Source organism: Hemiscyllium ocellatum, chromosome 3, assembly GCF_020745735.1.
Source record: "Hemiscyllium ocellatum isolate sHemOce1 chromosome 3, sHemOce1.pat.X.cur, whole genome shotgun sequence".
NCBI classification, from domain to species: domain Eukaryota; kingdom Metazoa; phylum Chordata; class Chondrichthyes; order Orectolobiformes; family Hemiscylliidae; genus Hemiscyllium; species Hemiscyllium ocellatum.
The window spans coordinates 5,492,038-5,507,722 of NC_083403.1; the positions used below are offsets into that span (position 1 = coordinate 5,492,038).

At 42.1% G+C, this 15,685-nt stretch overlaps 1 protein-coding gene across 1 annotated transcript in view; it reads left to right on the forward strand.

Moving 5' to 3' along the window:
• LOC132833548 (WD repeat-containing protein 26) overlaps positions 1 to 15,685 on the forward strand; it is a gene marked incomplete at its 5' end in the record, with an annotated part of 101,686 nt that overhangs the window by 55,837 nt on the left and 30,164 nt on the right. The window contains 4 exons of the mRNA XM_060851913.1: positions 1,778 to 1,916; positions 9,167 to 9,307; positions 9,868 to 9,987; positions 15,051 to 15,196. Of these exons, the coding sequence (XP_060707896.1) occupies positions 1,778 to 1,916; positions 9,167 to 9,307; positions 9,868 to 9,987; positions 15,051 to 15,196 (546 nt within the window). The remainder of the gene's footprint in view (positions 1 to 1,777; positions 1,917 to 9,166; positions 9,308 to 9,867; positions 9,988 to 15,050; positions 15,197 to 15,685) is intronic.

The window sequence follows — 15,685 nt, forward strand, 5'->3', positions numbered from 1 at the left end:
AATTTTATCGGCCTCCGCTACCACCACGCATGGCAGTGCATTCCATATTCATACCACTCTATGTAAAAGAAAAACTTGCCCATCAGATCTTTGACACCCCTCCAAGTGCATGCTCCCTCACTTTTGACATTTTAAATTCTGGGAAAAAGATTCTGACAGTTGACCCTATCTATGTATCTCATTTTATGGTCTTCTATCAAGTCTGCCCCCAGTCTCTGCTGCTCCACAGAAAACAATCCACACTTTTTTTAGTCTCTCCTTCCAGGCAGCATTGTGGTAAACTACTTCTGCACCCTCTCAAGCCTCCATGGCTTTCCTGCAACATGGCGACCAGAATTGAGCACAATACTCTGTGGCCTAGCCAAAGTCTTATCAAGCTGCAACATGCTATGAAAAATCACACAATACCAGGTTATAGTCCATCAGGTTTATTTGGAAACACTAGCTTTCAGGGCACTGCACCTTCATCGGGTAGTTGAGGAGTATAACATTGTAAGACACCGAATTTATAGCAAACATTTACAGCATGATGAACTGTAATGATATATTGAAAAAGACCTGGATTGTTTAAGTGTCTCATCTTTTAGATTGACCATGGTTTTTCAGTTCATTCTTCTGTAAATCCCAGAGCACCTTTATTTTAAAGTTACATTCTCAAGTGAACTTTAATAATAGGTGTCATGTCAAGTTAAAGTCTGTCTGTGTTCCAGTGTTCAGACTGATTCTATTTTTTAAAAGAATTTGCAGAATCTTACATGGATTTATGCAATTTTTTGAGTAAAATAAAATGTAATTCTGCAAGTACAAATTCACTCTATGAACTTGTGTGTGCGCATGCGTGTGGGGGTGTGTAAAGGGGTATAAATCTGAGAGGGTGTGTGTGTGTATAAAAGACAGCTTGTGTATGAAGGGGTCTGCATCAGTCTATAGGTCTGTAGGAGTGTGTGTAGTGCAGAGGGGTCACCTGTAGTGTGACATGAACCCAGGGTCCAGGTTGAGGCCATCCTCATGGGTACTGGGCTTGGCTATCAGTCTCTGCATGGATACTTTGCATTGTTGCCTGTCCCGAAGTCCACCTTGGAGGATGGTCACTTGAAGGTCCAAGGTTGAATGTCCCGGACTGGTAGGGAACATGTCTGGCTTAGTGATTGTTGTGTGGTGTCCATTCATCTGCTGCTGTGGCCTCTGCTCGGTCTCGCCAATATACCTTGCCTCAGGGCATCCTTGCCTTCAACATATGAGAGAGCCTATATTGTCCAGATTTGTTTCTGGGATCTGACTCATCCAGAATATCATCAACTGGAATCATAATCGGCATTCCCTCTAATTTTCACACCAGTTGCACAGACCTCTGAGGCTTGGGTGCGGCAGTGACTTACAGAACCAAAGGTCTGTGCCTTGATCAGCATGCTGACACCGATCCCCGTTGCATGGAACATTGGAGTATTTCACACTTACGCAGTCACATGGTTTAGAGGGAATGTTGATCGTAATGTAGATGTTAGGCTGTCTAATATTTCTGAACAAAAGCAAAATACTATAGATGCTGCAAATCTGAAATAAAAATTTTAAATGCAGGAAATACTCATCAGGCCAGAAACGAGAGTTAATATTTCTGACTATTTTGTTAGAATGTTGATCAGCTGAGTATTTCCAGAATTTCCTTTTTGTTGTGGTACTTGATATTTCAATGTCACAGTTAAAAGATACACTGAATAGTGTTTAATACACAAAAAGGCAAATATTTTAATTTTTATTTTTAAAATTTTTTTTGAAGGAAACAGTTCCCTTGCTATACACAGCAGATTCTCACAGAACATTGCAATGAGGTGTGGTTCTGCAAGTTCGCTAACGATGGCACTAAATTAGCAACAGGATCCAAGGACACCACGGTTATTATTTGGCAGGTTGATTTAGTAAGTACTGTGGGAAACCTCGGTTTTTCTTGACCTTTATTTACACCTGCATTTTCAATTTGTGGTGAATCATTAACTTGTGTCTAATTTTTCCGAGGAGTTGCATTGTCTCAACCATAAAACTGCAAATCCCCATTTAACATTGCTTTGTTTAACATTGTTGTGGAGGAGCCATTGTTGGATTGAGGTGGGCAAAATTTAAAAATCTCTCAACCAGGTTATAGTCCTATGGGTTTATCTGGAAGCACTAGCTTTCGGAGTGCTGCTTCTTCATCAGGTAGATGTGGCGCAGGGCCATAAGAAAATTTATAGCAAAAGGTGTCATGCAACTGAAGTGACATATTGAACAAACCTAGATTGCTGTTAAGTCTTTCATTTTTTGAATGGGTTGCAGGTTTCAGTAAATCCCAGAACTACTTTTAAATCATATTCTCTACATCACTTAATGTTTTATATTAGCCAAAAGTGACATCTCAGCTCAGACAATGCATTAAAGGTGTGAGGTTAGTGTCTGTGTATCCAAATCTTGAGTCAGACTGGTTCTATTTTCAACATAGAAATTCATAAAATGTTATATGTATTGACTTCCTGTAGATTGAGAGTTTTTCTGGAGCAACATAGAATGCATCTGCAAATTTACCACATAGACTGGTATTAGATTACTTACAGTGTGGAAACAGGCCCTTCGGCCCAACAAGTCCACACCGACCCGCCGAAGCGACAACCCACCCATACCCCTACATATACCCCTTACCTAACACTACGGGCAATTTAGCATGGCCAATTTACCTGACCCGCACATCTTTGGACTGTGGGAGGAAACCGGAGCACCCGGAGGAAACCCACGCAGACACGGGGAGAACGTGCAAACTCCACACAGTCAGTCACCTGAGGCGGGAATTGAACCCAGGTCCCTGGCGCTGTGAGGCAGCAGTGCTAACCACTGTGCCACCGTGCCGCCCCGCCACCGTGCCGCCCCACGGTGTGTGTGATCTCCCCCAACCTCCCTCTCTTCCCCCCCCCCCCCACTCTCTCTCTCTCTCTCTCTCTCTCTCTCTCTCTCTCTCTCTCTCTCTCTCTCTCTCTCTCTCTCTGTCTCTCTTCCCCGCCCCCCCCTTGCCCAGAAGGTATCCCAATGATCCACGTAATATGACTCTATATCAGAAACCCTCCCTAATCTACCAGCTCTGCAGTCACGTGTTCATCTGCTCTCACTCGCTATTCCTTGCCTTATTAGCCCATAGCACTAGTAGCAATCCTGAGATTACTAATCTGCTTATCCTGTCTTTTAGCTTCCAACCTTACTCCCTATATTCAATTTTCAGGTGCTCATCCCTTTTCCTAGCTATGTCATTGGTACAGATGTATACCACAAATTCTGGCTCCTCACCCATCCCCTTAAGGATCCTGTAGACTCTATCTGAGACATCCCTGGCTCTGGCACCCAAAGGCATCATACCATCTGGGAGCCTCCTTTTCATCCACAGAATCTCCTGTCTGTTCCTCCAACTGTGGAATCTCCTATTCTCCCCACCCCCCCCTCTTGCCTTCAGAGCCAGGCTCGGTGCCAGAGACCTAGCGGCTGTGGCTTTCCCCTGGTAGGTCGTTCTTGGTGTCTGCATCTTGGTCTCTCTGTGCCCCTCCCCCCCCCCCCCCCCCCCCCCCCCCCCCCCCAAACAACAAAAAGTATCCAAGACAGTGTACTGCTTATTAAGGGAAATGGCAACAGGGGACCCCTTTCCCTCTCCTGGTGGTCACCCAGCTACCTTTATTCTCTAACTAACTTAGGTATGATTTCCTCCCTGTTTATCACCCCCTCAACTCGAATGATCAGAAGTTCCTCCAGCTCCAGTTTCCTAATGTGATTTGTGAGGAGCTGGAGTTTGGTGCACCTCTACAGGTGAAGTCAGCAGAGACAGTAGTGATGACTTTTACCTCCTATATCCGGCAGGAAGTGCATGCACCTGTTCTACCTTCCATTCCATCTGCTTTAAATTGCCAAAAGGTTTATATTTAAATCTCACCAACCCTCCTTGCAGTCTTTGTTTTTTGGTTAGAGGAGGACGATGGGTGAGAGAGACTACACGTTTCGTGATTCTGATTTAGCCTCTGCCTGAATAGATTAGCACACTTAGCCAGCAGTCCCCTTGTCCGCTTCTGCTCTGTTCAGCCTCCACTTCATTGATTGACGAGCTAAGTATTTTTATATTCAAACTTATCTTCCTGGCTGGCCCCTGGCTCGCGCAGTCTTGACTCACTGCTGAAACTGAGGTTGCTGATTCATGAGGCAAGTGTTTTAAGACCACATCTAAGATTGCATGCTACCTTGCAGGTTTGGTAACAAGAAAATGTTCCTCTTGAAGACACACTCTTCTGACTTGATTTGGCCAATGTGCACATTAAAGTCCCCTGACTACTGCTGTTCCATTCTTAGATGTGTTGGATATTTCTTGATTGATCGCCTATTCCACTGTAGCATTATTATTGTGTGGCCTACAGGCTACTCCCACCAGTGACTTCTTCCCCTTGCTATTCCTGATCTCCACCCAAATTGATTCAATATTTTGCTCCTTGGGTCCTGTACCGCCTCTACGTATCGCCTAATCTCATCCTTAATTAAGTGTGACCCCACCTCCCTTACCTTCCTGCCTATCCTTCCTAATTATCTGATACCCGTGGAAATTTAATTTCCAGTCATCAACAACCTGCAAACACGTTTCTGAACTGTAACTAAATCATACCCCTTTGAACTGATATGCACAACAAGTTCATCGACTTGTTTTGAATACTACGGGCATTTAGATAAAATGCCTTTATACTCATTGTACCTCTAGAATCTAGTGATCTCCCTGTCTTTTGCATGTGATTCTGTCACCCCAGTTCTACTTTTTTGATGATTTTTGCTCTGGTCTCTTTCTTTCTCCCTGGACTCCCATCCTCTTACCATTTTAATCTACCTTTCGTGATAGACTCTCTGCTCGTTGCATCTACCTTTACATCAACTGCTGTATCTTCTGACCTGATGTTCAGGTTCCCCCCCTTCCTCCCCCATGCCCACGGTCGACCTATTAAAGCTTCCTCAACAGCTGTAGCAAACCTGTCTGCATGGATATTGGTTCCCCTCGAGTTCAGATATAACTCGTCCTTTTTACATAGGTCATCCCTTTTCCAGCTGAGAACCTAATGATTCACAAACCTGAAACCCTGCTCCTGCATCAACTCTTCAGCCAGTCATTTGTTTGCCATTTCTTCCTATTCTTGCCCTCATTAGCATGTAGCACAGGCAGCAACCTAAAGATTACTACCCTTGAGGTCCTTCTTTCTGGCTTACTTTGTAACCCCCAAATTCATTTTTCATGACCTCGCCCCTTTTCCTAGCTATGTCATTGGTACCAACGTGGACCATAATTTTGGGCTGCTCACCCTCCCCTTTAAGAATGCTGTAGACTCGATGCGGATCATTCAGGAGGCTGAGGGGGTTTATAGAGAGAAGTTACAAGAAGGTAGTTGCACCTAGGTGACAAGATGAAGGTGGCTGGGTGACCATCAGGAGATGGTAAGGGAATAGGCAGTCAGTGTAGGGATCCCCTGTGGCCATTCCCCTCAATAACAAGTATACTGTTTTGGATACTGTTAAGGGGATGACCTACCAGAGGAAAGTCGCAGCCGCCAGGCCTGTGGCACTGAGTCTGGCCCTGTAGCTCAGTAGGGAATTGGGGAGAAGAGAGTGACAGTGATAGGGGGGTTCATTGGTGAACAGGCAGGAGAATGAGACTCCCAGATGATATGTTGCCTCCTGGGTGCCAGGATCAGGGATGTCTTGCACCAAGTCTGTGGCATTCTTAAAGGAGAGGGTGAGCAGCCACTTCTCCTCTAAACTTTGCCTCTCTCTCCCCTTGAACCTGTGCCCTCATGGAGTTGACCTTTCCACCCTGGCAACAAGACTCTTTGAATATCCATCCTCTCTTTGTCTCTCAATTTTGTAAACCTCTATCAGGTAACCCCTCAGCCTCTGTCTTTCCAGTGAAGAAAATCAGAGTTTATCCAATCTTTTCTCATAAGCAAAATCCTCCAGACTAGGAAACATCCTGGTAAACCTTCTCTGCACCCTCTTCAAAGCATCCATGTCCTTCTGGTAATGTCACGGCCAGAACTACGCACATTATTCCAAATGTGGTCTAACGAAAGTTTTGTACAGCTGTAACACAACTTGCCAACTTTTATATTTGATGCCCCAACTGATGTATGCAAGCTGTATTTGAATGGTGCAGAAGCACCAAGCTAGACTGTTATAATCCATGCAATTTTTTCCAATGTTGCCACTGCTGCTTTTCTCTCTTGCATTCTCACTGAATGAGATCTGTGGAGATGAGTCAAAGTGACAGGAGGAGCAACTTCAATTTTGTTTTTAAGTAAGCAGAAGCATGACAATACTAGCATGGTACTTCTGCACCATTGCAGTTAGCACTTCTACAACTTGATGCTTTGGTTTGGGTCTGGATCTTAAAACAGGAATGGAAGTACAGGAGAGGGAAGCAGTGAGAGAATGACTCAGGGCGCAGTGAGCTTGTCAAAAGGCTGAGGCACCGAAAGAGGCCATGAGGTGGGAATTGGGCATAGTGAGAGGATCTACAAGATCCAAATAGTTTGCATTTTTCAAATTTTGTTTTAAATGTATTTAATTTTAAAGTTATTTAGTCTAGCAATATTAAATATTCAACTTGGTATGGTAATTTTTATCTGATCACTAAGATTTGACAGAACCTAAATACAACTTTTATGTTAGTTACAATGGGAAGGTATGATACACTTAATCATTTCACTTAGTCATGCTGTTCAGAAACACAGTGACTTACTATACAGTACTTAAAATCCATCATACCTTACATGAGACCATTCATTAATGATGTTTGTGGTACAGCCCTTACACATTTTTTCACAATCTTTTCTGTCATTAATGTGGGCATTGTAGTTCCTTGCCCAATCGCAGTACTCTGTACTAATGCCTGAACCTGTGGTTTATAACGGAGACCCATTCATTCATAGGTTGTTGTCAATTTTGTTCTCTCCTGAATATCTTCCAGAGGAAATTTTTTTTCTCTTGGCAAACAAAGGTTGATGTAGGAAATTTGCAAAGTAATAAACTCCAAATAATGGGATTTCTTTTTATGTAGGTGGTGTTTTCATTCTTGAGAAAACAAAAAGTTGTTGGAGAGCACAATGCTAATGCTTGGTGCTCAAATTCCAAAGTGTTTCAGTTCCACAGTGTTAATATTCCTAATTGAGATGCTGCAGAAATAGTAACGGTAAAATTGGATTTAATAGTAGAATCTCTAGTGCTGGGTTCAAATATAGGATTCAGATACTGGGCTCACTGCAGCATTTTGCTCTAATTTCTCTGTCGAAATGGCCTCAGGACAATAGTGCAGGAACATTAATCTAAGAAACTAACCAACTATGGCCCATAGCAAGTTTGCAAGACAATATGTCAATAATCATACATTAGTAATTTTATGCACAGCCTGAAAGGGTGATGGAAGCAGGTTTTGTTGCAACATATAAGTAATATTTGGATGAACAGTTAGAATGCTAGGCATAGGGTATGCACCAGGTGCAGGTAAAGAGAATTGGTGTAATTCAGTGAAAACAAATAGTGGAGATCATAGCAGGTCAGGTAGCATCCATGGAGAGAGAGAGTAAGCTAACATTGAGAGTATGGATGACTCCGTTTCGGTGTAGTTCAACGTTTGGTCTACATTGTAGGCCAAAGGGGCTGCTTCTGTGCTGTGTGACTCTGACTTGCAGAATGAGTACTGGCCACAACACAGGGTACAACTCCCTGCTGCTTTTTGAACAGTAACATGGGGTCTATATGTTCACCTGCGTATAGACAGAACCTCTGTTTACCAGGCAGAGTTGATAAAGGGGTACCACCAGGTATAGTGTATTTGGATTTCCAGAAGGCATTCGATAAGGTACCAATAGAAGATTATTGCACACAATAAGAATTCACAGAATTACAGGCAATGTATTAGCGTGGTTTGAAGACTGGTAGACACAGAAGCCAGAGTTGAGATTAATAAGTCTTTTTCAGGTTGGGAAGACATCACTAATGTAGTGCCACAAGGTCAGTCCTATAGGACATCAATTGTTTAAACTTGGCCCATTCCTCCAAAGCATTCAGATAGAAAGTAATATATTCAAATTTTATAATACAAAAATAGATTGGAGAGTTGTGATGAGGACACAAGAAATTTGCATGGGGATATAGGTTGAGTAAGGGCAAAAAATTGGCAACTGGAGTTTAATGCTGGAAAGTAAGAGATCATTTACTTTGATAGAGTCAAAAAGCAGCTATTTATTTAATAGACACTCCACAAAGCGCACCTTGGAGTGATCTGAGTATTCTTTGCATTAAATGCAAAGTTAGTATGCAGGTGCAACAAGTAATTAGGCAGCAAATAGAATTCTGCCCTTTATTGCTAGGAGGCTAAAGTTTTAAAATAGGAAAGTTCTATTACAACTGGGTGAAGTTGCACCTGGAGTTAAGTGCAAAATTTTGGTCCACACATTTGAGAGGATGTACTGGCATTGGAGGCAAGTCCAAAGAGTCTCACGAGGTAGTTACAGAATAAGGGCACACTCATTTAAAATTCAGATGTGGAAGGGATTTCTTCTGAGGGTGGTGAATGTGTAGAATTCTCTACCTCAGTGTTGTGGAAGCCAGATCACTGGAAGTTTTTCAAGAGGAGGGAGGTAGATTCTTTTTTGAAATGTTGACCCCTTGGAGTGTCTGAGGAACGGCACAGAAGTGCATTTGAGGCCCGATGCAGATCAACCACATCTTATAGGATAGAGGTACAGGCTGGAGTTGATCTTATGTTCTTTCTTCTTACCTTTATAATTTCACGTCTGAAAGATGGTGCATCCAACATTGAGTATTCACTCAACATTCCATTGGACAGTGTGCCTATGTTTTTGTCCTCCAGTCTCGAGTGGGATAGTCTCCTGACTCTAAGGCAAGCATGCTGTCAACTGACCCATTGCAAATTTACTGGTGAAACATGCTGTGAAAATTACACTGAGGCAGGGTATGGGGCTGTTTTATGGAGAAGAAACTGAAGTTGAATCTAAAAGAACAAAACGCCAGAGTCCAAATTCCACAACTGCCTGTGATGTAGCACAATCCCAATTGTCCAAAGGTGGCATTGTAGCATGATTTACTAATGGAATGTTTTTCCCTCTGTTAGGATACTCACCAACTTAGGTTGCTTAAAACGTTAGAAGGTCATGCTTATGGAGTATCATACTTAGCTTGGAGTCCAGATGATACTTACCTTCTAGCCTGTGGCCCTGATGACTGCTCTGAATTATGGCTTTGGAATGTACAGGTAAACAACTTGAAAAAAGAATGCAATATCTGTGAATATTATTAGCATAGGTAGTATTCTTAAGTTACTGGTATACAGAGTTCAGTCTTTATTCAAAGAAATCATTTGTAAGAATCAAAAGCAATAATAACTGTCCTAAATTTCCAGGTTTTTTTCTTTATTTAAAGTGCTGCTAATGGCTCACATTTATATGGAGTATTTTATTGGCTCTACTTGGCTCAGCTGTTCAAAATTGCTAAAGTTACTTATGTCTTTGGCTTGCACAACTGTTCCAAGTTCCTGATGGCATCTGTTAACCCATGGAATAGCACTTGTGCTGGTAGGAGGGGAAGGTCAAAGTGATAGTCCTATACATAAAATTGCACACTTTTTATAATTTACTGTTGCAATAAGTAAGCCTTAATACAAGACCAGTTGATCACCTGAAAATAGGTCTGCTCCTGCAAATTTGTAACACTTAAAGCTGACATCCAAATTGAAAAAACCTTGACTGTGCATTATTGTTACTTTTGATGCCAGAATACATTGCATTCGGTGGGTTAAACTTTTCCCCTCTCCAGACAGGAGAGCTAAGAACCAAGATGAGTCAGTCTCATGAGGACAGTCTGACAAGTGTGGCTTGGAACCCAGATGGGAAACGCTTTGTGACGGGTGGACAGCGTGGGCAATTTTATCAGTGTGTAAGTTGCTCTGTTTCTTTCTGATTTTTTTTAATCTTGTACATTTTACCTCCATGTTTATCAAAATTTGTATTTCTAAAAATGACTAATTGGACTAACTGGCAAATACATCGACAAAACAGGTTCGTTTAGCAATTCAAACATTTGCACAATCTCCGTATTCTGGACAGTGAGGTAAAATTTGCCTTTGTATGCATTCCTCCAGGATTTTCCTGCAGGGAAATGTATTCCTGCTCTTTTCTTCTTGATAAACTTTGCTTAAACCTCTATTTCTACTATTGCTGGTTCAAGGACCTTGAGAATGTATTTTGGTCACTTCAGTCTTTGTAAATGTTTCTGTTGCTCCTTATCCTTGCTCACCATGTCAAGCCTGTCCTTTGACTAAGCATGAACCAAACCATTGCTAAAAAACTGAACTAGCACTGATCATGGTCATAAATAACTTGAAGCTGTAATCATGGTGGATGTATCCTATTCAACCCTCTAACGTTTGACACAATTGATCACACTATCTTCCAACTATGAAAAAAAAACATTTCCAGCAGCAGCTCACCTTATAATCCTTGCATCCTTTTCTTTAGAGTTCTCTAAAATTATGCTTTATTCTCTACAACCTGCACCTCTTGGAAGTAGGAGCAGGAATAGACCATTTAGCCTATCAAGCCTGTTCTGCCATTCAGCTAGATCAAAACTGACCATCTATCTGAATGCCAATTTCCTCACTATCCTCATCCCTCTTAGAAACTTCCCATATAATGATTAACTCATTATCCATTATGGTACTGAGTCTGATCCTTTGAGATGTCTCCCAATGACTGGAGCGCATGCAACTGTTTATATAGCGTGAGACACTCATGGTTGAGAAGAAGCAGAGCATAGCACTGGATGCGCACTCATGATTGAGCATGAATCTGCTTTTCTTGAAAAAGTGCATTGCAGTGTATCAGTGGATTTGGAGCTCACTCGTGAAAGTCTTTTTAATATATTTTGGTTGCTGATCCTGTGAAATGTCCTTTTATTTGAACATTTTCTAGCTCAACATGCTCTTGTTTCAGTCAATTGAGCAGAAGCCTACTGTTACTGCAGTATCAAATAGCAAAACCTGGTTTTGTATTCAGTTAGCTGGGATGGGAATGTTGACCTATGTTTACAAAGCTCTGAATATTAACCATAAGGCTTGTTTGTAACCAGCTTGGACAACACTCCGTAAGAATACTGAATGTCTAGCTAATGACAGGAATCTTTTGTACAGAGAATGTTTTAATTGTTGCAGTTATGAAATGTTACAAAATTCACTGGCCTTAATTGGATCAAACTATATGGCATGCTTTGTTGCAGTCTGTTCTATTTGCAAAGTTCTTCACTCCACATTCCCAATTAAACTGCTGTTTCTGTTCATGCTACCTTTGCAAACAAAGCATCACAACAATAGTGCAGTTACGGTACAGGATCGGTACCCCAGAGCAGAAATTTAAATTCAGCTTTTTATTGTTTATACGTGGGGTGTAAATACGCCTGGATCGGCCATCATTTATTGCCTTTCCTAATTGTATTTGAGAAGAAGGTCCTCCTTGAACTGTGTAGTATATGGTTTGACACATGCAATGTTAAGGAAAGACTCCAGGATTTTGACCCAGTGATGGTCATGGGATGACGATATCATTGGCCCATTGGTTAGCTCTGCTGCCTCACAACTCCAGGGACCCAAGTTCGATTCCAGCCTTTGACAATTGTGTGGAGTTTGCACATTCACCTCATCCTTCCGTGGGTTTCCTGTAGGTGCCCCAGTTTCCTCCCATTATCTGTTGATGTGCAGGTTGGCCATAGCCATTGGCCATGTTAAATTGCCCATAGTGTTCAGGGACGTGTAGGTAAGGTGCATTAGGGCAAATGTAGAATAATAGGGTCGGGGGAATGGGTTTGGGTGTGTTACTCTTTGGAGGGTCAGTGTGGACTCATTGGGCCAAATGGCCTCTTTCCACACTGTAAGGATTTTATGATTCCAGGTTAGGAGACTGAGACTTGAAGGGTAATTGTGTTCACTTAGTCAAAGGGTCATAGAGATGTACAGCACAGAAACAGACTCTTAGATCCAACCGGTCCATGCTGACCAGATAACCCAACCCAATCTAGTCTCACCTGCCAGCACCCAGCCCATATCCCTTCAAACCCTTCCAATTCATATACTCCTCCAAATGCCTTTTAAATGTTGCAATTGTACTAGCCGCTTCCAATTCCTCTGACAGCTCATTCCGTGCACGTACCGCTGCCTGCGTGAAAAAGTTGCCCCTTAAGTCTCTTTTATATCTTTCCCCATCTCATCCTAAACCTCTGCCCTCTAGTTTTGGATTCCCCGACCCCAGGGAAAAGACTTTGTCTATTTATCCTATCCATGCCTCTCATGATTTTGTAAACCTCTATAAAGTCACCCCTCAATCTCCGACACTCTAGGGAAAACAGCTCCAGCCTGTTCAGCCTCTCCCTATAGCGCTCATCCTCCAACCCTGGCAACATCCTTGTAAATCTTTTCTAAACTCTTTCAAGTTTCACAACATCTTTCAGATAGGAAGGAGACCACAATTGCACACAATATTCCAAAAGTGGCCTAATCAATATCCTGTACAGCCGCAGCATGACCTCCCAACTCCTGTACTCAATACTCTGTAGGCGTACCAAACACAGCCTTCACTATCCTATCTACCTACGACTCCACTTTCAAGGAGCTATGAACCTGCACTCCAAGGTCTCTTTGTTCAGCAACATTCCCTAGGACCTTACCATTAAGTGTATAAGTCCTGCTAAGATTTGCTTTCCCAAAATGTAGCACCTCGCATTCATCTGAATTAAACTCCATCTGCCACTTCTCCAATTGGCCCATCTGATCAAGATCCCGTTGTAATCTGAGGTAATGTCCTTCATTGTCCACTACACCTCCAATTTTGGTGTCATCTGCGAACTTACTAACTATACCTCTTATGCTCGCATCCAAATCACATAAATGATGACAAGTATGGACCCAGCACCGATCCTTGTGGCACTCCACTGGTCACAGGCCTCCAGTCTGAAAAACAACCCTCATCCACCACCCTCTGTCTTCTACCTTTGAGCCAGTTCTGTACCAAATGGCTAGTTCTCCCTATATTCCATGAGATCTCGCCTTGCTAATCAGTCTCCCATGGGGAACCTTGTCGAAAGCCTACTGAAGTCCACATGGATCACCTCTCTGATCTCTGCCCTCATCAATCCTCTTTGTTACTTCTTCAAAAACCTTAATCAAGTTTGTGAGACATGATTTCCCACACACAAAGCCATGTTGATTATCCATAATACCAAATTGCCTTTCCAAATACATGTACATCCTGTACCTCAGGATTCCCTCCAACAACTTGTCCACCACTGATATGAGGCTCACTAGTCTATAATTCCCAGGCTTGTCTTTACCACCCTTCTTAAACAGTGGCACCACATTAGCCAACCTCCAGTCTTCTGGCACCTCACCTATGACTATCGATGATGCAAATATTTCAGTAAGAGACCACCAATCACTTCCTGAGCTTCCCACAGAATTCTAGGGTACACCTGATCAGGTCTTGGCGATTTATCCACTTATATGCATTTCAAGACATCCAGCACTTCCTCCTGTAATATGGATGTTTTTCAAGATGTCACCATCTATTTCCCTAAAATCTATATCTTCCATCCCTTTTCCACAGAAAATACTGATGCAAAATACTCGTTTAGTGTTTGCCATTTTCTGCGACTCCACACATAGGCCACCTTGCTGATCTTTGAGGGGCCGTATTTTCTCCCAAGTTACCCTTTTGTGCTAAATGAATTTGTAAAAACCCTTTGGATTCTCTTTAACTTTATTTGCCAAAGCTATCTCATGTCCCCTTTTTGTTCTCCTATTCTCCCTCTTAAGTATACTCCTCCTGACTTTATACTCTCGTAAGGATTCATTCAATCTATCCTGTCTGTACCTGACATATGCTTCCTTCTTTTTCTTAACCAAACCCTCAATTTCTTTAGTCATCCAGCATTCCTGACACCTACCAGACTTTTCTTTCACCCTAACAGGAATATATTTCCTCTGGACTCATCTCATTTCTGAAGGCTTCCCAATTTCCAGCCTACCCTTTACCTGCAAATATTTGCTCCCAATCAGCTTTTGAAAGTTCTTGCCTAACCACTTAGATCTGCAAGTTGCAGCACTAAATCTTAAAGATGGTGCACATTTTCCCCTATGCACTGGCATTGCGGGCGATGCCATTCACACTGGATTGTATTGTTTTTGAAGCTGCATTCATCCAGGCAGATGGGGTCAATGCACTTTTGGTGCACACTGTGTAGATGAAGGAAAGTTTTTGGCAGGAGGCGAGTTAACTTTTTTTTGTGGCTGATCCAATGAAATGTTTAATGGTAATCCGAGGATGATGGTCGATGCTTCTACTGTTGAATATCAAAGTGATGTGGATAGATCCCCTCTGCACTTGTGTGGCAGTAGTAGCACCCTTGCCTCTGAAACAGGCAGCCTGGGTTCAAGTCCATCAACTATATGCTGAGGTCTACAAATTTGTTACGACATGAAGTAAGCCCCCCCCCCCCCGCCCAAATCCCATGAATTTAAACTAGCCACACAGAAAAGATTTAGCCTGTGTTGTAATCTGTTCAAATTTGAGAGGCAAAGCACTATCCCAGAAGTCACTACCTAAACTAAAAAAAATTTAAACTTTTATTCTTTAGGTCTAACAGAGAATATTAACTAACAACTATTTACACACCTTTCTCCCAACATATCATTTATCTTCCCCTCGACAATACTGGGCCGATTAAAAATCCTGATTATAATTTATATAAAACACTTCTGGTACTCTACGTTCCTTGCTTCATCTCAGTTAGATGCAGTACCATAGAACCTAGATTTGATTCCACATGCGATCCAGCCTTCAGAACAGGAAGGGGAAATGTGAGGGGCTCTGAAAGAGAATTGTATTTGGAAAATTGGGCATTTTTTACTGATTTTACTGTTCCACTTATGTAACAGTTCTTTGTGTCTGGGCTAGGATTTGGAAGGAAATTTGCTGGATTCGTGGGAAGGCGTGAGAGTGCAGTGTCTTTGGTGTCTAAATGATGGGAAAACAGTCCTTGCCTCGGACACGCATCAGCGGATAAGAGGGTACAACTTCGAGGACCTGACTGATAGGAATATGTAAGCCATGTTGTAATTATTTGTTTGTACTGAGATTAAAACTTCATTTTGACGATTTAAGGGAGAAGGTACAATTAGTTCTGAAAGTGCTTTATTATTCCTAGGAGATACTTATTCTGCACTGACATTTACTCTGAAGCTGCTGCTGCCCACCAGAGCTATTTTTGTTTTTTTCTTGCCCAGTGACTGTTTCCATGTATCCTTTGAGGTCTTTTATCTTGCTGTACAATCTATTTGATCTGGAACTATAAGCCATTAAAGCGTTTATAAGTTTCATCTAATAAAGAATGTAAATATGAGTAAGGAACAATTCTAGTGTTGATATAAGAAATGTAGCAGAATGATTAGAAGTTTGAAGATTGGCTGACCAGACAGGAAGCACTTCTGTGCACAGGGTGGCAGAAGTTTGGACATCTATCACAAACAGCAATGAAGGCTGCGTCAGTTGTTGGCTTTAAATCTGAGAAATCCTTAAACAAAGGTATCTAA